The sequence below is a fragment of the Narcine bancroftii genome, chromosome 1 (genome assembly GCF_036971445.1).
Source record: "Narcine bancroftii isolate sNarBan1 chromosome 1, sNarBan1.hap1, whole genome shotgun sequence".
In the NCBI taxonomy this organism is placed as follows: Eukaryota; Metazoa; Chordata; class Chondrichthyes; order Torpediniformes; family Narcinidae; genus Narcine; species Narcine bancroftii.
In genome coordinates this window covers 258,031,245-258,057,479 of record NC_091469.1, presented here as the reverse complement: position 1 = coordinate 258,057,479, position 26,235 = coordinate 258,031,245, and the positions used below count along the sequence as shown (strand labels likewise).

The 26,235-nt window shown below is 41.0% G+C and overlaps 1 protein-coding gene and 1 long non-coding RNA gene across 5 annotated transcripts in view; one reads left to right on the top strand and one right to left on the bottom strand.

Annotated features, from left to right (window-relative positions):
* Positions 1-26,235, top strand: part of LOC138742032 (activating molecule in BECN1-regulated autophagy protein 1-like) — a 427,572-nt gene that overhangs the window by 325,972 nt on the left and 75,365 nt on the right. For all 4 annotated transcript variants that reach the window (XM_069896235.1, XM_069896241.1, XM_069896227.1 and 1 more), the window contains one exon: positions 25,200-25,339. In XM_069896235.1, the coding sequence (XP_069752336.1) occupies positions 25,200-25,339 (140 nt within the window). The remainder of the gene's footprint in view (positions 1-25,199; positions 25,340-26,235) is intronic.
* Positions 6,025-8,898, bottom strand: LOC138742087 (uncharacterized). Its single transcript, XR_011343944.1, has 2 exons — positions 8,810-8,898; positions 6,025-6,321 (listed from the first exon to the last, which is right to left on the bottom strand). It is a non-coding gene; the product is annotated as an uncharacterized lncRNA (long non-coding RNA).

Here is a 26,235-nt window from a genome sequence, read left to right as displayed (position 1 = left end):
TTACAAAAAATGGTTGCTACAATAAACTCAGAAGCCACAAGTCAAAAGGTTCTTCAGAATTTTAAAGTTTCTTTCTCCAAGCAATTGTATCTGTTTGTCCTGCTTTGATTGGATCCCAATTGCCAGATAATTGAACAATACCACGCAGTTAATCCCTCCCCTCCCCTCCCATTAGCTTAATCTAAGTGTGGATTTTGAAGCTTGTTAGCTACCTTCATGTTCATTAACAAAAAAATGAATAAAATTTTAAGCAATTAAGCAAATGTAAAGTGAAGTGTTAGATGAAAGAAAGGCCCAGTGATCTTTAAAATCTGAGACTGGGACAAGCTCAGAATTTATTGTCATGAAACTCATTGTTTTGTGGCTGCATCATAGTGCATAGAAACCAGTTTTACAACAATAAATAAAAAAAACAAAATAGTGCACAAAAAGTAAGGCCGTGTCTTTGGTTCTTTGATTATTCAGGAATCTGATGGCAGTGGGGAAGAAGCTGTTCTTGTGCCGCTGAGTGTTCGCCTTTAGGCTCTTGTACCTTTTTTCCTGATGGTAGCAGACTGAAGAGGGCATGGCCTGGGTGGTGGGGGACTTTGAGGATTGAGGCTGCTTTTTTAATACAGCAATTCATGAAGATGTCCTCGATGGAGTGAAGTTTGGTGTCTGTGATGTCGCAGGCCAAGTTAACAACCACCTGGAGTTTATTCATGTCCTGAGAGTTAGCGCCTCCATGCCAGGCAGTGATACAGCCAGCCAGAATGCTCTCCACAGAACACCTGTAGAAGTTTACGAGAGTCTTCGGTGAAATACCGAATCTCCTCAAACACCTCACAAAGTATAGCCACTGGTGAGCCTTCTTCATGGTTGCGTCGACGTGGAGGATCCAGGACAGATCCTCAGAGATGTTAACACCCAGGAATAGCTTTGTCTACATATGTTAGATTCACAATTCAACTTGTATTCTTAATGACTATTTTTGTAATACCGTAAGTATGCTGGAATCGTTGCTTATTTGTACCACCCTGAGTTAATGTCATTAATTGCTAAAGTTGTATCAGTTGACAACTAAATTGATAAACACATTGATGACTATGAATTCATTGGGTATTTTGTTGTACTAATAATTGCCCATATATCCAGTCATCAAAAGGTTAATATTTTTAAAAAATGTTATGTTTGCAATTATGTATTTGAGTTCAATGGTATCACTGGGTAGAAACACAAAGTAAATGATGTCCCCATCAGCAAAATATGCAAATTGATGGCATGATTCACCTCCCTTGAGAGTTCTTCTAAATAGTGGAAACCATGGAGACTAATGAGTGCTATTAAAAACATTAATCCGAGAATTGTTTACCAAAGATAGAATTTGGACTCTGATAAAAAAGCATTAAAATTCATAAGCTCCCACTGCTTAAATGTAATGGTGGTGTGTACTTCAGCACCATCAAAACTACTGCTTCAATGATCGCAGGATTGGAGATGTAATCCTGCAAATTCTGTGAAGGGAATAGAGGACAGGAAATTCTGGTTGTTTAAGAGAACAGGTATTATTTTATGAACTCTGAATCAAAGAGTTGCTTTTCCTTCTCCTTCACCGCTCTCTTTTGCATCTGTCAGTGCAGGTTTTGAAAGATTGACACATTAAATTATTAAATTTGCAAATTGAATATCAGATGAAATCAGTAAACTTGTATATTGTATGAACCTTATTCGTTTTTACAACTTTGTACAGTAGTGGAATTTTCAATACTATAATTATGCTTATCGCACATGCTACTGTTATTGTACAATCCTTTGATCTCTTATTCAGTAAATGGAATTGTTTGATTAGGGCTGAATTGGAGAGTCACCTCCTTTTGAGCTGAGCTTGAATCCTAACCCAAGGGACTAAGGAATCGCTCTAGAAGGTTGATCTTTCCCATGTATCTTACCACAGGCTTTCACAGTTGCCCATTCTCCTTGTTGTTTTTATGAAAACTTAGCAAAGTTTTATGTACATCATGATTATTTCCAATTTTTTGGGATGAGGGTTGTTCAGTTGCCATGAACACCATTCATTTGTCACTGTGAGGCTTTTTGTTGTTCCTCCTTAACTTTGGATTTGAACCCTGTGCGTTGTATGGCTGAACAGACCTCATTTCCTAATCCAGTATTATTGTCTCCTCTACAGCCTTGTTTCTAGATGCTACTTCTACATAAGGCTTTCTCTCAAATAATACATCCTTCCAATTTATTTGAACTCAAATTGGTGTTGAATTTGGTGAAGATTGGAATCAGTTTATTTTGAGACTCGATTTGGGACACTAAATGTGAGTCATTCATTCAATACTGCAAATTTTCATTGAGTTATAGGGAGGTGCAACATGGAAACATGGTCCATGGAACTGACACCCATTTCTCCAGTAATACTAATGGAGCCCATTTTATCAGCTCCACATTCCCATCATCTTCCACCTTCCCCGTACCCTCCCCCATATTCCTAGTACTCACCTGCACACTGGCAGCATTGAGCAATTAACCAACCAACCTGCAAATTTTGGGAAGCAGGTAGAAACCAGAGCACCTGGACGAAGCTCCAGTGATCATGAAAAATATGCAAACCCCACACAGCCAGCATCGGAGGCCAGCATTGAGCACAGGTCATCAGTCTGAGGCAAGAGTTTCTATCAAAAGTTTCATGTTGTGCCCTGTTCAGAACAGCTGCATTTTAACAGGTGATAGTCATGGAGTATCTACAATGTAACCGAGCTGCTACCTTTACATCATCAGCATCGAGGAACACTATCTTTGCACCAACTGCTTACCTGGGTCAAAGAATCCCATAATTTATACAACCCTTCCTTCTCACTCTTTGACAACATTTAGCCTTTTTACACATACGATTAAAGTTGGGTATTATCCAACTTTTGAACACTTTACATCATTGTGTGAACACATCAAAGGCGGATTTGGGGGGGGGTGGGGGCTAAACTTACCCAACTTTAATTGCCAATGTAGGTAGTGTCAGAGATGGTGCATACTGATGCGGGGTCAGTCTAAAAGGGACGACTCATGTTGTTGGGTGGAAATGGAAAGGGAAGGTGATGTTGTGTCCAGTAAAGGTTCATAGTGCATAGTGTGAACGTCGGCACCGCCTCTGTGAATCAAATTCAGTGAGTCTGGACACAGGGTTTACAATCACACGTAGCTTTTATTAACACACAATTTGTAGAAAAGTGTGGGAAAATGTTAAACAGTACACAATTACTGTACTGTTTAAAAATTTCCCACGCTCTGCAAATTGTTGTGCATTAATAAAAGCTACGTGTGATTGCCTACCCTTGTGTCGAAACTCACCACATTTGATTCTTTTCTCAACACAAAACAATGTCACACTAGGCACTGACACTGCTGGGCTATGTGCCCCTTCTCTTTTGCTTCGGGAAGCTGGTTTGCTGTGTAAAAGGACCTACCGACCCGGGTTTTCTTCTGTTCTGTGTGGACAAGCAAGCCAGCTTCCAGAGACGCGTCATGTAAACGACAATAACGGGACTTTTCAGTGTAAAAAGGGCTATTGTAACATGCCAAATTTGTGTCTGTTTTCTTGGAATTCTCTTTGAATCTTTCCACTGAGCTGCCTGGGCCTACGAAAAAAGCTCTTATTAAAATCATTATTGAAATTCTGTGGAATAAGTCTCTACACCTTCATCCTTTATCAACCAGTTGACAGTTTTTGTCATCTGCACATTGTCCTCCAGCACCTTTTCAATGGCCTCTATCTGGGTGAGTCACCATGCTCTATTTTGACCTATCAATTCATAGGAAAATGGCTGCAGTAAAAATTCCTGTGCTTGCAGCAATCGTCCTTCGATGACACGAGGAAAAATGTGTTTTCATTTGCAGTGAAAACATCCTTTCTACCTCACCTCCACTTCCGTTCAGCGCCACAGTTTCTCTAAGTTATGGTAGAGCAGAAACATCTTCCTGACGATACTCATGACTCTGCTTATGAGCCTACCTCTTTGCTAAAGGTGTCGATCTTGTACCCGAATATTTACTTGTGTGGTTTGCAATGATACTTTGGAACATTTTCCAATATTAAAAATGCTGCATTATAAAAAAAGATAATCTTTTCATAGCAATGAAGGGTTTGTGTGATAGTTTAGCCAGAGTTCAAGCACTTCCCACTTTTTTGTGTTTCCAAAACTATTGATAGTTTATCAAGCCATCAAATGGCGTATTGGTATTTTTTCAAGATGTCTGTGTTGCATCATAAACATAGTAAATAATCTGCAGGTCTTTCGTGAGAAAAAAAGAATGTGTTTACATTGTGGGAAAATTTAAAATGAGATGGATTTTAGAGACAAGTGGTTCAGAAAGTATTTAGGGAGCTTCATATTTTATTCCTAATATTAAAATGTGGAAGGTAAAATTACATTGTGCAGCAAATATGTGGCCCTTGGCTTATGAGCACAGTATTTCACCAAATATGGAAGTAAAAACTGACATGTACAATCCTAAACTGCTTGGGTGGATGGTTTAGTAATGGATTGGTTAATCCCATGCTTAAGTGTTGCTGTAGATCTCGTCATTAATAAAACATCATTAAATTCAAGGCCCAGTGATCAGATTTATGAAAATATTCCCGTGTGTTGTAACCCTATCCACAGACTTGTACAGTGTGTCACTTGCATCTGCATGCTTATTTTCAAAAGATCCTTGCAAAAAGCATTGTAAATTATAATTACATTTCCTATTTGTATTGAAAGCCTATCTCTGATGCACCTAATTAGTTTAGTTAGAACCAACTGACAGATTGTTCAAGATGTGTTCATGTTGTGGAGAAATGGGTTACTGCTAATTGCAAGAGCACAATTTTGCATTCTGTTGTCACATAGTTTATCTTGGAGAAGCTTAAATAGCTTTTTTTCTATCAAAAAAAAACAAACAATAGATTATTGTAGGATTGAACTTTCATCCTTGTGAAGTTGAATGCAAACTAAACAGCATTGCTTTGGGCAGAAGGACATTGTACTTTGAAAACTGCTCCTCTTGGACAAAAATCTGTACTGATGATTTCACATTGTCTTAATAATATACATAATTAGAACTTTAAATAGTAATTAAAATGCCATGATGACTGCTTTGTGTTGCTCCTCTGATGTTTTAGTTGAGAGCAGTTGATGCAATCTAGATTTTAAGAAGGTAAATAGTTTGCAGAAAAGTCGTCAATTGTTACATTCTTGAGACACCAAATTCGAAAGCAAAACAGCCTCTGCCTCTTGTACCTCCCACAAAATCATTCAGTGTGTCAGGCATGATTGTGGAGTAGTGTTTATTGCCCATTTACAATGGGGACTGTAGCATTTTTCCATGCTTATGGTGTTGAAGTTACCTTCACCTCTTGAGGATTTTAATATTCAACTACAGTAAAACCTCGTTAGAACACGATTCGTTAATCTGCAGAATCACTTATAGCGCGGGTGTCTGTGGACCCCGAAGTCCTGTGCCAGCCACCCCAGCCTCCAAGTCCCGCACCGGCCGCCCCTTCCCTGAAGTCCCGCGCCGGCCTCCCTAGCCCCAACGTCCCATGTCAGGGGGCTGTTGACAGCGGGAAAGGGGTGCTGTCGGCAGTGGGGAGGATGTCTATTTGGGTTTGATGATCCGTGGACATTCTGACATATCTGCATCTGTTCCGCGAATCGGCTGTAATGTGGTATGAAATCTTGGACCCCAACTACCGCGTTCTAACGAGGTTTTACTGTACTACCACTTGAAAAGCAACAAACTTCAACTACCAGCTGCTGAAAGTTTAAGACACTTTCCTTTCTTCCTTCCACACTCCAGAACTACATTCAGTTTAAAACTTGGGCGTGTAATTCTCTCATGGGACAATCAAATGCAGATGTGGAAATGCCTCATTCATCATCCCCGTTAAGTGCATGAGCAACACAATTTATCTGGTTTTCTGACATTTTAATTGACTGCACCTCTCACCCTGTCTTCCCAGTCCTCGGATTTGCATAATACCAATAAAGCTCACAGAGGTTTGAGGATCATTAACTCCACTTTACTATAGGTACTTCATCTTTCAGTCTCAGCATCGTTCAGTGATTTCCGATCCAATTGTTACTTATTTGGAAAAATTACGTGGCAGCCTCTGTTATCCTGGCATTTTCCAAGATGTTGTGAAGCAGAGCATCATATTTTTGTGCCTGGTGCAATTCAATTTCAAAGCAAACCAAGCTAAATTGGGGACTCAACTGAGAACTGCACAAAATTTGCTATTTTCATTTTGCTCTAGCTCTGTGGTAATATCCGGAAGAACTTAAGTACAGCAGAAGTCTGAAAATATGAGAAATATAGATCAGTTGGGCAAAACGGACAGTATTTTTTTTTGCTACAATTGTTGTGTTTCTTTCTGTAATCAGACTCCTGTTCTGCAACCTTCCAGTGAGTCAAATCCCTCATGCATTCCCCATTCCTCTGGCTTCTCCATTTCGATCAAGTCTTCAACTGTCTTTGCCTTGATCACTGGTATAGTCTGCAACTGGTATTCTCCGTTAAAACCTATCTCCTTGACCAAACCTCTAGCCATCGCAATCAATATATCCTTCTTTGTCACCCTGCCAGTTTTATTTTTGCTTGATCACACACTTGTGACTTCTCTGGTAATACTGTAGGACATCAAAAGCACCATGCTAATTCAAGTTTCTGTAAATTTGTGAGCTTGGTGCAGAAGTTTGTTAGTTCACCAAGCTTCAAAGAGTTGAATAAGTGCAAGTTGGACATAACAATCCCAAGGATTATAATTATGTTTAGAGAAGTGTTGAGTTGGCTCCATTATTCCATTGATTCTGCAGTAAACATTTCTATTATGAACCTGAGTTAGTGGGAAGTGAAGAAAGTAAAAATTTTCCTTGATGACACTTTTGATTCACCCAATTCCTAATTGATTATTGAAGGATGTGAGTGAGTGTGTCAGTCGTAGTTAAAGTGCTTATAAATGCAAGTCTGACTCTCAGTAATAATTGGGGAACTTCAATTCATTTTTTGTGAAGCTTTTTTTAGCTTGCTGGAAAACTTGAATTTTTTTATAATTCAAATATAATTGGACAAATGTGCTTCTGTTTATCAACTTCCCACCTTGTTTTCCCAAATGTCAAGGCGACGTCTCTGAATATAACCGTTTCACAGTCATGATAATATTTGGTTTGCTCAATGTTCAGAATCCTATAACTGCTTCTTTTCTGCCCCAATATAATTAAAACTCATACCAGTAGCAGTGCACCATTAAATGATCATGTAACAAGCAGCCATTGTTAATAGTGGATTTACTGACCACTTCTCTCATTTGAAACTCCTCTGATATCCCTAACTCACTTCTTCTCTCTTATTCTCACTGGTAGGCATTAATTTGATTTTAAAAATGGCACATCTAAAAATAACTTTTGGAATTGATCCGAATTACCAGTAATATTATCATGGATTAAAAACTTGAAATAACGGAATTGCTCAGCAGGTTAGGCAGCATCTTGGAAATCTATTGATGAAATGAAATCAAAATACAAAGCTGGAGAAACTCAGCAGGTCAGTGTACTTTATGTAGCAAAGATAAAGGTAAATAACTGTCGTTTCAGGCTTGAGCCCTTCATCAAGGAGGATGGAATAACATTACTGTGTAAGAAAGCTATTTTTAAAAAAAATATTGCCATTGTATCACATCAAGGCAGTAATGGTGAAGATTTTAGGGCTGCGCTTTGTTACTTTTGTAACTAAGTTGAAAGACCGTTGATGTCAGAAATGATGACTTAAATACATATGTCCTATACTGTAAGACACTTTTATACGCAGACTAATCTGCTGTTCAGTGACAGATTTGGGAATCCGCAGTCGATGCTGTCCACAACCAAAATGGTAGCAGTATAGAAGGATGATTTGTATCTCGCATATTTTAATGCTTTTGACTTGTATATCAATGCTCATGCTTTTGCTGTTAACACAAGATGGCTGACAAACTTTTAATGTGACATAAAATGGCTGAAAAACAGTTAGACAGTTGCAAAAAAATGGCCTGCTTTGAGAATAGGCATCGATTGTGCAGACTCTGCAAGGACAGATACAATGAAAAGCAAGATAAGTTAGCATAACATCATACTATTTTGTCTTATGAAAAGTAAACACCAAAGAGTCGATTGCAAGGGCTGGGAAACCATTTTTTCCATATATAGAATGATTTAATATTAAGAGTGAGGGTCGTTCTGCCCCTTACTCATTTAAAATTGTATAAACATAGAAGCAACCATCTGTATCTTTGAAGTAAGAGCTGAAACTTCTAGGAGATGTCTGATTGAGACATCTCCTTACTAGTCATCCTCACTTCTTGCTTTGAACAGATATTTTTGCTGTGTAATCTTTTGCAGTCTGGTTTCATTTCAGAGGCACGGGCCGACCTCCACAGCCTTGCTAAAAAAAATAATCAGATTCTCGAACATATGAGAAGCACCAAGACTGTAGATACTGGAATCTTGAGCACCTTAAGAATTCCTGGAGGGACTCAGCAGGTCAGACCGCATTCATGCATAAAAATAGTCAGTCAATTGGCCCCTTTATCGTGAATAAAAAGCAATTGTGAAGACAGATATTCCCTGTCTTTAAATCACTTCATTTACTTCCATAAAAGCTCTGAAGGAGAATTGACTGGTCAAAGTCGCTCAGTCGGTGGGGTGGGGGAGGTGGGGAGAGGAGAGACTCAGAGATGGATGGAGGGTGTTTTTATGGAGGACCCCTGGTTTGAGGTCTGCTCCATCAGTGGAGAAAAATTTGCACTTACCCTTTTATAGAGCAGCCCTAAAAGGCTGCTCCAGCATCGCTTTTATGTGGAGCGGCATCTCAGTGCATCCTCTGGAGCTGAAGTGGGGTGACTGTTTGACTGTTGCCATGGCGCTGCCCGTCAACATGACAGCATAAAACCCGGCGAACAATGGCTGGCTTCATTACCTATAATTCCCCCATGCAGCTGGAACTGCTTGGGAAATGTAGAGCAGTGCCAGCTGTGTGAGGTATTATGGGTAACAAAGTCAGCCATTGATCATTCTTCTGCCCACCCAAAACTCAATTTAAAAAAAAAACCTAGCCTACCCAATGCTATCGGCCCTCGCCAACAGCTTCTTCCTCTGTTTGCTCCTGAGCACCTTCACCTTCGAGGTGGAAATGTAACAGCGTCTGTGCAGGTCTCGACTGGACTAGGTCCTGGGTCATGGATGACGGTGTCATCGTGACATCATCAGCTCGTCCCTAGCCAGCCGCTTGCAGTGGCTGTACATTTATGAGGAGAGGTGGAGCACTCTGCTCCACCGATGGGACTTACCCTGGAAGGATTGGAATCGGCATCTTGGAGCCGCTACCGGAGCATTTATGAAGGTAGGGTCAACGAGGTGAGGGCACATTTTTAAAACTCTATAAAAGCACTTGGAGTGAGGTCACTTCACCTCCTCTATATAAAAAAAAATGCCGTTACAAGAGGGAAGGACTGATGACGTTACAGTGACACCATCAGCCCGCGACCCAGCAGCATGAATTTAAAAAAACCCATCTGGTTAATAGAGGCTATTATGTTGTGCAGGAGATCTGACTGAGTCCTAAGACTGTACAGATCTCCATTAGTTGCTCTTCGGACACCATTTTTGAGTATAGGTCGTTTTCCCTTCTCGGCCTGTATGTTTGAGGTCACGGTGGCGGGTGGTGCTACTGCACCACTCACCCCGTCTCCTTCAGCTCTGGAAGCAGCTCCCGACTCAGCTCTGCATAAAGGCACCATGGGATCCGCCTTCTAGGTCATCACCATAAAAATTAAATTTCCCTTTTTTAAAACTTGAGCCAGCTATAATGCAGGGATTCAGCATAAAAAGGGCTAATGTTTCAGGTCGGGATTCTTAATTAAGTGAAAATGAGTTTTATTCCCTATATAAAGGGAGAAAGAGCCCAGTTAAGGGCCCATGGTGATAGGGCAGGAGGTGGAGAGACAGATCAGGGAGAGACCACAAAGTGGGAGAAGGTAAAGAGACGTTAGAAAAAAGTATGAGTAGGTAAGGAAGAGATGAACATAGTCGGGTGCTGGTTACCTCAAGATGGAAAAATCATGCAGTTAAGGCTGACCAGGGAGAATTTAATTTATTGTTCCTCAAGTTTACATTTCGTCTCACTCTGACAATGAATGATGGTTTTAAACATGGCTATTTTATTTGTTCTGTAACCATAATAAATGCACTTTTTATTTGATCTTATTCTCAGTCTTCCTGGCAGCACTTTCTAATTCTGGAGTTCTTGATTCCATTGAACTCTGTAACCAAATTGTTCTCTTTGCTAATTCTGTTCCACATTATTACAGAAATGCACCAAGCAATGTTAGCTTCAATTTATTCTTCAAATGTGTATCCATTAATAGTGGCATCATCATTGTAATCATAAGGTGATATAAATGTAGAAAACTTGAACTGTTCTCTCCCCCTATCACTGCAGAACTTTTATTTTTATCCTTTTGAAACTTCCAGGGTTGCTGTGTTTTGAAATTTCAATCATTGCACAGATGTCTCACCCAATGGCTGCTGTGTTAATCATATCAGGTGGGCAGGACATTATTATGTAACGGCAGCTGAAGCTTATTAAAATACTTGTTTTCAATCTCCCTTCAAACAGTGGCTCCAATGTCCTTAGGCAATAGTGGCCATGAGGTTCCAAGAAATGTAAACAGAACTCTTCTGTAACACTGGTTGCTTGACCATGAATTAGAAAGGCTTGGTTGCTTTTTCCTTGAAAGATCTATTCTGCCATTTTGCTGAAATAATGAAAAATACAATTCCATAGTCAAGTTCGAGGCTGAGACTTTTGAACTGCGTGTAATGCCAAATCGTTAATTGTTCTTGCTGAATAATTTTTCAGATTAATGAATGGTAGAAACATGATTCAAAATCAAACTTTCAATTTCCCTCCCATCTGAAGCAGCTCAAAGATCTTTAATTGTTCCCCTTGAAGCAATTTTCTGCTTCGCTCAATTATTAACTTGTTTGTGCGCTAGTTATAATTGTAAGCAGCATTGAATTGAGTTATTTATAGTCACACAAACCAAGATACCGAGCAAAGCGTAGTTTTGTGTGCTATCCAGGCAAGTTAACTTATACAGCAGGTTGTGCAATAAAAAAAATTAATGGGTAGATGAATAGAAAGAATTACAGGGGGTAATGTTATAATATTGCACAGTATGGTGTTACAAAAACAAACTGCACGATGTATAGAAAAGTATAATTTCTTTCCTGCAGTAATCAGGCTCCTGAAAGAACTCCACAACAATGTACTCAACATGGTCTTGCTTTGTACTTGTTGATTTTTTTTCCCATTGTAACTCTTTATTTTATAATTCTCTTGTTCTTCTACTCATGGCTGTATGAATGTTAGGGTTGACCTATTAGACCAGTGGTTCTTAATCTTTTTCTTTCCACTGTTATGAGCCCAGAGGACCCATAAACCCAGCAGCAATAGATAATCACCAAGACAAGTGGTTACTTAAACAAAAGTTGCTTTTAATTATCTTTAAACATGAAAACAGAATCACATTTTAACTTATCACTATTGACTTAACTAACCTAACTTAACCCCTTTCTAACTCTAAGCGCACATGTATGTGATGTGTGTGTGTAAGTTCAGAAAAGTTATTTGATTCACAGTCCAATCTCACTTCTCATTCCTCCAAGTTCACTGGTTGCAGGCAATTCTTATTCTGTGCACAGAATTTAACATTTATAAAGTTCACCAGGCTTTGGTACTTGAAAGGTAAATGGTTACTGCTCAGGAAGGTTCTTGTCAGTTTTCAGAGAGAGATTTGTTGTTTCAGGACATCCACAGCAGATTCCTTTTTAATCAGCCACTCTAGTGTCTTGCTGATGAAATTTGCCCCTTCAGGGTTCTCCAGATGATAACTTCTTTCTTTCAGGTCACCACAGAGTTCCTTTTTGTTTTCCTTATTCCAAGTGAAACATTAGACAGTCAGTCTTCTCCTCTTTCAGGAGCTTTGACCAGGCTGAAATAAGAACTCAAAACCCATCTTCCAAATGGGGTTTTCCACAAGTTTTCCAGCTTGTCCTGTTACAGTCCCAGCTACTGTGACTGACTGTAACACTGTAGAAGTGATCTGTGTGTGTGTCTCTCTCTCTTTGAGATAAAAAGCCTGTTTGACTCTCTCTGCTTGCTAAACCACATGACTCTCTTAGAACAGCACCAGACAATCTGCTGCTCCGACAAGATCTTTGCCTTTTTGTAAACAATAATCCATTAGTGAAATCTCTTGGGCATTCTCCAAAGCTCTTGCAAAGGCTGTGAGGCCGATATGTCTAGCATTAGCAGAGGTCCAGTATTTCACTTAAGATCTGTTTGAAAGTGTTTGTATGTGACCTACTCTAATAAACCTTTCCCAATTTATTTCCCAAAAACATATCTATATACTCTGTCACACCATTCACATACCACTTTAAGTATTCCCTATGCCATCGGTGCTCTGTGATTAGTAAGGGATTGCTTAAGGTGGATTGTGGATGGAAAGAAAAGGTTTAAAAACCATTTTTTAATCGTACTTAATTGACTTGTTGTGTGCATGGTTTCATGACTCAAAGGAAATGGGTCAGCGACAATTTTTCTCAAGCAAAATATTTCAGTAACAATTGGGTCTTGAGCTGTGATTCTCACCCTTCCCTTCCCACTCACATACCACCTTAAGCAATCCCTTACTAGAGAGCACCGATGGCATAGGGATTATTTAAAATGATATGTGAGTGGGAAGAAAAAGGTTGAGAACAACTACATTAGGCTGTACCAGGTATAAAGTGACAAATAAACAAGTAGGGCATCATCATTTTTCGGTGAGAGATCAATTTAAGAGTCTGATAACAGCAGGAAAAAACTGTTATTGAATTTGTGGGTTCATATTTTCAAGCACGTATCTTCTGTCCAACTGAAGATGGGTCCTTCACTATGATAGCAGCTTTCCTGTAGTGCAACTAAGAAATAACCAAGCCCATTCTGAGCAAAGGGGAAATCTGTCAACAAGACCGAGATAACTCAAGTGCCACGGATAGCACAGTTAGCTAGTGGTTAGCCCAACGCTGTTACAGTGCGAGTGACCCGGGTTTCAATCCAGCACTGTCTGTAGGGAGTCTGTCCATTTTCCCTGTGACCTATGTGGGTTTTCTGGGGCTTCCCACCCCCCCCCCCCCCCAAATGGGGCACAGGTATCAATTGCTGGAATCAGCTTCTACTATGTTGTACATAAATTAAATTCAGATAAATGTACGAGTCCATGGACTATTGCCTCATAGTTGGGGTCATTAAGGAGGTACAATGGTCTTTCCAAACTTGCGGCAAGGCAGATGATCTGAATCACGATGCAAGATCCAAATGGTGAGTATTTTGGGTGGAAGAAGTTCTGATGAGTTATGAAGTAAACCAGACCTATACTCTTGAGTTTAGAAGAATGGCAGATGATTCCATTGAAATATACAAAATTACCCTGGAGCTCAATAGGGTGGATGCAGGGATGAGATATCGAACTGGGGTCACTGGTGTCAAATTTCCTGAACATAAATGAGAAGACATATCTTCACCAAAATATTTGTGAACCTTTGGAATTCTGTACCCAAGTTGTGTTTAGCAGTGGGATTGATATATTAAAAGATAGTAAAGATATCAAGGAAATGGGGTTATTGCAGGAAAGTAGTGCCAAATCATGATCTTTGTAAATAGCAGTGCAAGTGAAGGAGAGAGAATGGTCTCATTCTTTTTCTTTTGTTCTTGCTTCCAAATGATTGAGGTAGCTTTTAAAATATGATTGATTTTAATAGATACAGGATCACAAAATGAAACCAGAATTTTTTTCCCCATTGGAATTGTGTTTTTGAAGCTCTTTCTTTATTTCCACAAATAACTTTTTTTATAAAATAAGCTTTGAATGGAGATAATTTTTTCCCCCCATGTAGGATTTCTTGCATGTCATATGATCAAAAACATGCTGGATATCTGTTGCATAAAATACTCAGTTCTTGGGAAATCAGTGAAGAATGAAACAAAGTCTTCTATTGGCTGTGAAAATTTTGTAACTTGAGTCGAGATGAGATGTTTAATAGTTAATTTTAGGAATAGGCTGCCACCTAGTGCAGCAAATACTGATTCCTAATTTGATTTTTTTTCTAGATTAACAATAATTCTTAGAAGCAGGCTTTATGTTCAGACAGAAAGGGTATCTTCAGTCATCTTGGGTGGAGTGAATGGGACTGACTTTAATGAGATCTAGCAACTAAAAGCTAGGCACCCATGAAGTTCTGTGGATGAGCAGCAGAAATCTGCATCACTACTGTCCATAGCCTCTTCCTACACTATCCCTCACTCTGCAACTGCTGCTGGATGATGAGCCCTCATACAATGAGGAGTGCACAGGGGCAAACTGGGAGCTGCACGAGCTTAACCAAAAAACGGGGAGGTGCAATCCTGGTAAGGCTGCAACACGGGATTGCTAGTGTGCTGAACATAGAATGCAAAAGACAGCCATACAGCCTGTTGATCAGATGAGGACTCTGCAATGCGAGCCTATCTAGTCCATCTGTGGTGGTGGGTCGTTAAATATTGAACCGAGGAGGATGTAAGAATATCCTCATTCTCAGCAATGGTGGGGCCCAGCACATGAAAAGGGTGTCACTTTTCCAGCCTTGCTCAGCCAGAAGGGCCGAATGGATGATCCCTACTGGCTTTTGTCTTGAGGTCTCCCAACATCACAGAAAGCTGTTCCCAGTCAATTTCATTCACTTGACGTGATGTCAAGAAAAACAGCTGAGAGCACCTACTCCAGCAAAGGTTATCCCCAAGCTGAGGCAGTACAGTCTTCAGCCTGGTTGCTCTTGTACAGTTACAACACTGGCATCTTCCTGAACAGTTGAAAAATCTCCCATATATGGCCTGTTCATAAAACATCGGAGAATTCCAACCATCCTGATCTGAACCACCAGCAGGGTGATGGAAGCTATCCTTAGTAAGAATGAGCTGCATTTAACCCTCATTTCAAGGAGGTATTGAACCTTTCTTAAGGACGGTTAGGGATGAGCAGCGAATGTTAGTCTTGCCTGCAGCGCCAAGTTCTCTGGAGAATTTCATGTACAGGAAGGCTTTAAGGTGGCTGCTAGTCCTTATAAATGATACTATTCACTGAAACCTTTTAATACTAAAATGTAAAGCTGCAGTCTTCAAATGATGTGCAATTTTTTTCCCCCAAATTGCAAACCCCCATGAAGAGTTTTGGCTTGAGAAACAGTAGCTTCAATATCAGAGCCTTCGCACACAAACCCAAAAAAAAGTGGAATGGGAGCAATAAATGTCCTTAAATTCACACGTAAAAGGAAAGTCATTTATTTCAGTTATCTCAGAAAGAAGCGCTAAATTTATGTGTTCTCATGGATAGAAAAGGTTCAATTAAGAGCGCTATAACCACAGACATAGATTATAAATACAAGCCTATCTCTCCTCCGACCTTGAACATCAGAGCTTAAACTTGATCACATGTAACCAGCTTGACAATGCACTGTGATACTGAGAAATAACTGCATTGTTGAATGTGCTCCGTCAGTTACAAGCTACCCATTTCTAATTGTCTGGGAAGAGTTTCAAGGTAACTGTATAATTCAAAGAGGAGCAGTTAATTTTCCCAATGTTCTGGCTAGCATTCTTCTTTATAATCAATATTGTAAGATTTGGAACTGGAAATCTATGAACATAATAACATCACCACGTCAAAGCGAAATGTATTATAAACTAAGTTCTTTCTGCAATTCCAGAAAGGAATGATGAGTACAATCATGATTTATTGACTGAGGAAAATTATGTTGTGCAGTAATTGAGTATTGCCCATGTCATTTAACATTGTGATCATGTGATCATGACAGTCACTGAAGTTGTTTTGCATCATTCTGCCATCAGTCCAGTAATCTGCACAGAAATCTATCATAATGTCATCAATTCCATACTGGATTGAGACATTTTGTAAAGCTTGATATATAATGCTGTTAATAGCATTGGAGTTTTTAAATGTAATCAATTTATGATTTAAAATAAAAAATTGGCAACAATTTTCAGTTCTTTGCAAAAGATTTACTGCTTTGTATACTCTCTATCCTTTATGGTTATAGAATTGTACAGCATAGAAACCAGCCCATCATGTCCTTGCTGTCCATTGTCTATTTAAACTAATGCCACATCTGCATTAATTCCATATCCCTCAATGTCCTGCTCATTCAACTTCCTGTCATGGTGCTTTTTCAATATTGTTATTGTTCTACTTCTATCACCTCCCCTGGCAGGATATTTCAGATACCCACTATTCTGTGTGTGAAAGATTCATGCTTTAGGTTCCCTTTAAATCTCTTCCCTCTCACCTTTAAGCTATGGCAGCCCTCTATAGGAAATCTTCTTTCTTTGGCTTGGCTTCGCGGACGAAGATTTATGGAGGGGGTAAAAGTCCACGTCAGCTGCAGGCTCGTTTGTGGCTGACAAGTCCGATGCGGGACAGGCAGACACGGTTGCAGCGGCTGCAGGGGAAAATTGGTTGGTTGGGGTTGGATGTTGGGTTTTTCCTCCTTTGCCTTTTGTCAGTGAGGTGGGCTCTGTGGTCTTCTTCAAAGGAGGTTGCTGCCCGCCAAACTGTGAGGCGCCAAGATGCACGGTTTGAGGCGATATCAGCCCACTGGCGGTGGTCAATGTGGCAGGCACCAAGAGATTTCTTTAGGCAGTCCTTGTACCTTTTCTTTGGTGCACCTCTGTCACGGTGGCCAGTGGAGAGCTCGCCATATAACACGATCTTGGGAAGGCGATGGTCCTCCATTCTGGAGACGTGACCCACCCAGCGCAGCTGGATCTTCAGCAGCATGGACTCGATGCTGTCGACCTCTGCCATCTCGAGTACTTCGACGTTAGGGATGAAAGCGCTCCAATGGATGTTGAGGATGGAGCGGAGACAACGCTGGTGGAAGTGTTCTAGGAGCCGTAGGTGATGCTGGTAGAGGACCCATGATTCGGAGCCGAACAGGAGTGTGGGTATGACAACGGCTCTGTATACGCTTATCTTTGTGAGGTTTTTCAGTTGGTTGTTTTTCCAGACTCTTTTGTGTAGTCTTCCAAAGGCGCTATTTGCCTTGGCGAGTCTGTTGTCTATCTCATTGTCGATCCTTGCATCTGATGAAATGGTGCACAAGAGAAACTTGTCCGTGAACTACTCTTTGCAGACGATGCCGCTTTAGTTGCCCATTCAGAGCCAGCTCTTCAGCGCTTGACGTCCTGCTTTGCGGAAACTGCCAAAATGTTTGGCCTGGAAGTCAGCCTGAAGAAAACTGAGGTCCTCCATCAGCCAGCTCCCCACCATGACTACCAGCCCCCCCCACATCTCCATCGGGCACACAAAACTCAAAACGGTCAACCAGTTTACCTCTATAGGAAATAGATCCTTGCTATCTGCCCCTCAGAATTTTGCTTTTGAAGAATAGTTTTTGAGATAAGCTTGTAATTGTTGGTATTAGTGGACGGGTGAGAAAAGGAAAACAAGCTTGTCTATTTTCATGAAGGGAGAATAGCGCTGCAAACTCACTCACATATGGGTCTGGACACATTGAGAAGGCCGTGTTATCATCAGATCAGGAATGGCTAAACATTGTGCCTCAACCCCAGGAGGGCTGAGTTTGGCCAGCCATGCAAACAGAAGGAAATTTGCAAATGATTACTACATGTTGGCAGGCAGACATCTGCTTACTGTGCCTTGCCAGCCCTTGTTAATTGAGCCACTTCTGTCATGAAAGAATCCTCTACCATTAGGTAAGATCATGGCTGATCTGTGACCTATTTTGTTAACCTGCTTTTGCTCAGATATAAAATTAACAATTAACTTGCTTCATGTTGCTCCTTCCTGTGGTGTGGGAACAAATAAAGACAACATGGTGACATTTGCCAGTGGAGGAAAAGCAGAAGATTGATATCTGGACCTTTTCTGCTAACAAATACATCAAAACTGTGCAGTCTTTATCAAGTCAAATTTATTGTCATCAAATTACACAAGTATAACCCGATGAAACAGCGTTCTCTGGTCCTCGGTACAAAACATGCAGACACACAACCAGACAAAACACACATACAGACAAACAATACAAATGCAGGACAAGTATTCATATATACAAATAAATAAATATTACATCATGAATATGAGAGGCTCGGATGGTTCATGTGAGCAGTTCCTTTGGTCATTCAGCATTTTCACTGCCTGTGGGAAGAAGCTGTTGCTCAGCCTGGTGGTGCTGGCTCTGATAATCCTGTATAGGAGCAGCTGAAAGATGCTGTCTGCAGGGTGGAAGGAGTCCTCGATGAGTTTGCGTATCTTCTTCAGACAATGATCCTGGTAGATCATGTTGATGGTGTGGAGGGAGAAGGGGGACTCCAGTGATCCTTTCTGCCACTCATATGTTCCTGTGGATTGACCTCTGATCCATTTCTCTGCAGCAACCATACCCCAATGTGATGCAGCCAGCCACAGTGCTCTTGATGGAGCACTTGACATAATTGTGATCTGTAGCCTTGCCTGCTTCAGTCTTCTCAGGAAGTGCAGTTGCTGTTGTGCCTTCCTGACAAGTGAGGAGATGTGTGGGTCCATGATAGACCACTAGTTAAGTGAACTCCAATGAACTTTGTGCTGTTCACTCTCTCTACTGTAGAGTTGTTGATGTGTAGTGGAGGATGGTTGCTTCTGGTTCTCCTGAAGTCCACGATCAGCTCCTTTGTCTCATCCATGTTGAGACTCAAGTTACTCTTGCACCATATCACGAGATTTTCCATCTCTTCTCTGCAGTGCGACTCATTGTTGTTGGATGGGGTCAGCTACTGTTGAGTCATCTGCAAACTTGATGACACTGTTGGAACTGGATCTGGCATTGCAGTGGTGGGTCGTTAGCATGAACAGGAGCGGGCGAACACACAGCACTGTGGTGCGCAATGCTCAGCATTACAGAGCTCGACGTTCTACTAATGGCCTAGATAGACTTTGGTCTTTCCGTTATGAAATCCAGAATCCAGTTACACAGAGGGGTTGAGTCCCAGCAAGTTCAGCTTCTCCACCAGCTTCTGGGGAATGATTGTATTAAATCCAGCCTTCAGTGAACATGGTCATTGACAACACTAAGATCAGGTTCAACTGGCATCAAATTTAACTTGAGTGTACACTTATCTCACAAAGCAGAAATTTGAGCTTTTCCCCCACTCTCTCTGTGCCTACACCTCTTGCACTAACCCCCTTCCCTCTTTCAATGAATCCCCTCACCTCTTTTGTTCTCACCCTTCCACTCTCATCATTGGATCCCATATCCTCTCTCGTTGGATCCCCTCCTTGATTTTGCTGCCCCTCCTCTTTTGCTGACCCCCTCATTTTCGTTTTGATTCACCATTATTACATCATCCTGAATAATAGGCTGGAGAACAGAAATGGTAACTATTTTCAGTTACTTACGGTTTGTACCTCATTTCCTTTTCACCTTCCTGTGGAGAATTGAAAAAGATTTTATCCTGCTGTTGAAACAGTTTACAGAAACATTTTGTGATCTCACTATTGTTAGAATAAGTGTCTGATCTGTTGTGTTAGTTTTGAAATGGAGTGACAAAACATTTTAAAACACAGAGGCCGTAATTTGTAGAGAAATCTGTTGTTTCAATGCACAAAACTGCTGGAGAAATTCAGCAGGCCACGCAGTATGTACAGGGCGTAATGGGTAACCAGAATTTTGGACCTGAACCCTTCATCAAGATAAATACTCTGGGTGGCCTGCTAAATTTCTCCAGCACTTTTATGTATTGCATTATGATCACAGTATCTGCAGACTTTCCTGTTTAGTTGGTCTTTTAATTGGCTGGTTTGTTTCCTGTGAAATTTGTGGACAAACAATTGATAAGAATTTTTTAAATTCTGTTGCTACTGGAGCTGCTGCAGTGGCAGCACTGCCATTGGTGCGGACCTGCAAGCAAAGACACAGTGTTGCTCCATAGAGTCCTGCTGCCTGGTCCTGATGCTGATCATGCCGTTCAGACCTATTAGAGGAGCCCAACGGTGCTTTTTTTTCAACAGTCTGCAACCACAGAGATCTGTGCCCAAGGTGGTGGCACCTGTGCTGGGCAGCAGGACACAAGGTACAGACTCCAGGGGAGCAGTGGACCACTGCAGGACACCAGAAATGGGAGAGCAGCCCACCTCCTATGAGAAGGATAAACCTGGGGAAGACCCGACAGGGAAAGAGACCACGCCACTGGACCAGGAAGGGGATCAGCAGATGAAGGACCCACACAGGCTGCCGGCTGTTGGCGAATTGCGGTCAAAGGACCCACACCAGGTTGCAGGCTGCTGGAGATTGGCTTATGGGGGGCAGGTATCAGGGCCAAGAAGGTGATAAGGAGAAGAAGGGCTCCAAAAGAATCTTGGGTGCTGAAAACTTCCTGATTATATCAGAGGTTTGGATCTGGAGCTCAGGTCGCCAATGGACTGTGGCTGCACAGGCTGCAGGAGCACTGGAGACAAATCCACGGTCACTTAGTGACTCTGAATGGACTCTCTTTTGAATCTCATTCTCTTATTATTCAGGGTGCCAGACATTGATCAAGGCAACTCTTTGCTTGCCTTCATGGCAGGCAGAAGTTAAAGTATATTATGTATAGTATATTTTTTTGTATTATTACATGACAATAAATGGAACCTTGGACACATTAAAAGGTAAAGCAAATTGTCCATTTATGTGAATTAATCCAGAAGCAGAATTTATTGTCATGAACAAGTCGTGAAATTCAGTGTTTTGCTGCAGCGTCATAGAGCAAACGTTCAAATAAACCACTGTTACAATGATAAATTTAAAAAAAACCAAAATAGTGCACGAAAAGTAAGGCAGTGTCTTTAGTTCATTCATTATTCAGGAATCTGATGGCAGTGGGGGAAGAAACTGTCCTTGTGCCGCTGAGTGCTCATCTTTATGCTCCTATGTCTTTTTCCACATGGTAGGAGAGTAAAGTGTGAGTGGCCAGGGTGCTGGGGGGTCTTTGAGGATAGAGGCTGCTTTTTTTAATGACACCACCTAATGTAGATGTCCTCAGTGGAGTGAAGTCTGGTGCCTGTGATATCACAGGCTGAGTTAACAACCTTCTGGAGTTTATTCTCATCCTGAGAGTTGGGACCTCCATACCAGACATTGATGCAACCAGCCAGATGGTTTCCACGTTACACCTGTAGAACTTTGCAAGAGTCTTCATTGACATACGAATCTCCTCAAATACCTGACAAAGTATAGCTGCTGGAAAGCCTTCTTCATGATTGCATCGACATGGAGGCTCCAGGACAGATCCTTGGAGATGTTAACACCAGGAATTTGAAGTTCTTGGCCCTCTCCACTACCGACCCCTCGATGAGGACTGGGTCGTGTTCACCTGCCATCCTCCTGAAGACCATAATCAGCTCCTTGGTTATGCTCATTGACATCTGTGATTCTGCCGACAGCTGTGGTGTTATCAGCAAATTTGTAGATAGCATTGCAATTGTGCCTGGCCACATAGTCATGGGTGTATAATGAGTAGCGCCATGGGCTAAACACACATCCTTGAGGTGAGCCTGTGTTGATAATCAGTGAGGAGGAGACATTGTTTCCAATTCATACTGACTGCAGTCTTCCGATGAGCTCAGAGTTTGAAGATTCTTGACCAGCACTGAGAGAACATTGGTGTTGAAGGCTGAGCTGTAGTCGATGAAGAGCAGCTGTATGTATGAGTTGCTGTTTCCTAGGTGATCCAGAGCTGAGGGAAGAACCAACGACATTGCGTCTGCTGTGGAGCGATTGTGACGATCGGCAAATTGCAGTGGGTCCAAACCTTTGTTTAGGTGTGTGTTACTTCTGGCCATGGCCAGTCTCTCAAAGCATTTCATCACAGTAGAAGTTAGTGCTACTGGGCGATAGTGGTTGAGGCAGCTCTCACTACTCATCTTGGGCAGCGGGATAATTGATGCCCTTTTGAAGCAGATGGGAACCTCTGACTGCAGCAATGAGAGGATGAAAATGTCTGTGAAGACTCAAATTATTATTGTAGGTTAAATAAGATCTGTGAAAAACTTGAATGGTGGTAGTAAATAGCAAACATAACACCCAGGATCTGAAGCTGAGCAATCCCATCTTCCTGTATTTACTGGAAAGAGTATCCCTGGTACCTGTGCAATGGTTCACCATAGAAACTATCCTTAGGAGAGTGTGGAGGCTGGCAATGTCAGCTGTTTGAGAGTGTGCTACCTAGGAATACAGCATTTTTAACTGAAAATAGCAGCTTATTATTCATTTATATGCCATGTTGAAATTTGCATAAACTCTCATCGTAGATGTGGGGATTTGTTTTATATGTGGTGTCCCTTGCTCAGTTAGCATTGGAAGTCAAGTCTGCTGAGATGTTCAGGATTGTCACAGCACAGTTATAATTTGTTCAAATTCATATTCTTTTTTGAAGCAATGCTGTCCTCAAAGAATTCATGTGTTAGGATCGGTGAAGGTGGAGATGAGATTCAAGTGCTGATAATTTAAAAGCTTACACTGAATGTTATTTTCTGAAATTTATTGTCTTTTGCACCTCATGTCAATTACTCAAGGCATCAACAAGAATCTCTTTTTATACGTCTCTTTAAAGAATAAAGCTTTGAATGAAAAGTTTGCCTTTGATTTAATTGTGATGCGGGACCCTCCACATCTGTCGGGAGAACCAAGTGGGACTTTGTGACCTCTTTTGTCTATGGAGCATTAATCTGCTTGCGCAAGGGAACCAAACTGGAGAAAGTCCTCACGATTTAGAGTTGGGCATGAATCTACTGCCTCTGACTTAAATAGTAAATTGCTATTAATTGAATCAAATTGATGAAAGTAAACTTATTGCTTCATTAAAAAAGTTGGGATGATGTTCCTGTGGAACATTTCACAGCACTTAATTTTTGTAATGCTCTAGATTCCAGTTGCAAACTGCCATTTTATATAAAAGTTCTTTAAAAAATATAATTTCATGAACCATCCTCTTTTAATGTCATCTACTGTTATCCTTAGCTCAGTTTCCCAATTTGCCTTTCTGTTAAAATGTCAAATTTACAATAGACATTGTTTATCTATAGTGAGGCCCTGGTGGTCAACTAATTACACAGTTGACAACTGCAGTTTTAATATTAGTTACCCACCAATCAGTAGTGTCTCAACAAAAAATCTTGCGCTCAATGTCAGTATAACTCAGGATATGATTGTGAACTTCAGAAAGGGGAAGCCAAGGAAACACAAACCAGACCTCATGAAGGGGTCATCACTGCAAATTCCTGGGTGTCAATATCCCTGAAGACCTATCTTAGGACCGTCATGTCGATGCAACTATGAAGAAGGCTTGTCAGCAGCTACATTTCATTAGAAGTTTGAGGATATTCGGTACGTCACCAAAGAGTCTTACAAATCTCTACAGATGTACCATAGAGAGCATTCTGAATGGTTGCATTACTGTCTGGTATGGAGTTGCCAATGCACAGGACAGGAACAAACTACAGAGGATTTTAAACTTGGCCAGCGCTATCATGGGCACGACACTCCATTAAGGATGGTTTTAAGAGGCAGTGCCTCAAGAAAGCAAGAACTCTCACCACTCAGGCCATGTTCTTTTTCTCACTGCTACCATCAAGGAGAAGGTACAGAAGCCTGAAGACACACACTCAATGTTACAAAAACAGCTTCTTCCCCCGCCACCATCAGATTTTGAATGGATGATGAAACTATGGACACTACCTCACTTTTTCTCTTTTTTTTGCACTAGTTATTTTTTTAAGACTGGTACAGATCCAGGAGAGTGGGTAGGGTGGGGAGAGGGGTGGCAGAGACACAGCACTCTCCTGAGGGGTCCTACCGTCCAATCTTTAAAAGGGCTGTTAAAGAAGCCGACGATATTTTATTTAAAATCTTGCGACCACAGGGTCTGAGGCCAAGATGGCAGCGCTTGTGATCAACAGAGGTCTCAAGGGCTTGCAGACTCCAAGGGAGTAGCAAACTGGTTCAGGGCACAAGTAATGGGGAGAACACTCCCAATGGAGAAGTATAGAAGACGAGCCTAAGGATGGTGGCCAAAGTGGAAGAGCAACAAGGGACTCAGTGGCTGAAGGGCACACAACAGGCTGTGCCATCCTGTGCCATCACACAACAGTAAGTTGTTGGCTTCTTGCAAGTGAGGAACCCACACAGGCTGTGGGCTGCTGGTGACTTGACATTGAAGGACTATTTGGATCTGGGCTCCGGTTGATAATGGTTTAAACTGAACTGGAGTCTTGTGCAGCTGCAGAGGCTGCAAGAACAATGGAGGCAAATCCATGGACACTTGGTTATTCTGAGGGGGGACTCTCTTTTGCTTCTCTTTCTCTGACTAGGCAATGCTAATGGCGAATCTTTGTTTGCCTTATAGCAGACTAAAGGCAATTCACCTTTCTGTTTTATTACATGGCAATAAGTATCTGATTTGAGCTTCTCTCTTTTAAGTAAGAATTAAGTGATACTAGCCTGGTCCCACAACACTCTGTTACAACCTGCCCTTCTTCAGTTAGTGACTGAACAGAGACCCTGGATTCAGGACAAAGCTGAATGAATCTTTGTCGATATTTAGATTTGTGGACTCATTCCATCAGGATTTGGAACTCTCAGAGCTTTGATCACTTCCCAAACGCAGGCCTGTGATTTTCAGTTGAACCAACTGAGATCAATCAAACCCTCAATCAAGCATAAAATTATCAATGAACTAATGTAAATTCATGACATTTTATGCAACTTTCACAGACCAGTTGCCTTCCACTACATCTCAATTATGTAAGATTCCAATATCAATGACTTCTCCTGTTTGATTTAGTTTAATTGAATTATAATCTCCCTAACCTTTCCCCCAACCACTTCCCACGCCATTGATGTAGACTCCCAATCTAAATACAGCATATAAAAGCACAGCATGATACATTGCATTTATAGTATTTTTCATATTTTTTAATGTTTCACTGGTTTATATTTGATACAGAAAGGAGTAAAATTTGTGTGGCATCTGAATTCCAAGTATCTAACTGCCATTTAATCTCTTTGCAGAGAGTTTTCAACGTTTTGTACCCAATGCCTCCAGACCAGAGGAGGCATGTTAGCATAAACTCAGCACGCTGGCTTCCAGAGCCTGGGATGGGCCTGGCCTATGGGACCAATAAGGGAGACCTCGTCATTTGCCGGCCTGTGTAAGTAGCTTTTAATATTGAAGTGCATTTTGTCTCGAGCTATGGCCTTCAGGGAATGGTTTCAAAATATATGGATGACTTTTTGCAAAGTAAACAAACCACTCAAACCACGATAAGTGGGCAATGACTTTGGTACCACACAATAGAACAAAATGGTTAGCATTTGTGCAATTTCAAAGCTGATGCCTATTACACTGCAGCACAGAATCAGCTTGCTTTTTGCAACCCATCTTTGGAGATGTCAAAAACATTGATATGTTTGAGGGGGCTGCTGGAGCATGAATGCAGAGGGAAATAATAAATTGGGAATTACAAGGATGGTACAGCAAAAGGTGATTGGAGAAAGCACAGGATCATAAAGATTGATGTGCACTCAGGCTAATATCACAGACTAACAATATAACAAAATATTTTCAAAATTAAAATAGTACAGTTAAGTTCAAGTTTATTGTCTCATGTGCCAAGTTACAGTATTAGAAGTTATTTTGCAAGCAGACCAACAGACATGCATAGTCCAACCTGTAGGACACAGGACAACAATACAGATTTACAGGAAGCTCCGCACAGATCAAAGGCATCATAATTTTATTCTTTTGGGATTCATTCAGGCGTAGGATAATACGAAAAAGAAACTGTCCTTGATTTTGGTAGTATGTGTTCTCATTCTTGTGCATCTTATTCCCGAAGGGAGGGAAGTGAAGAGAGTGTGACTTTTAGGGATGAGTCTTTTCATGCGTTAGCTGCTTTTCCAAGGTGCAGGAGTGTTACTTTCATGAGTCTTCGATGTGAGTAAAGGCATTGGATTTATAATCACCATTTGTGATTATCAGGGATTGCCTTATTTTTAAAAAAATTCTTACAATTGTATGTTTGATCAAAACTTTAGCCATGGACTT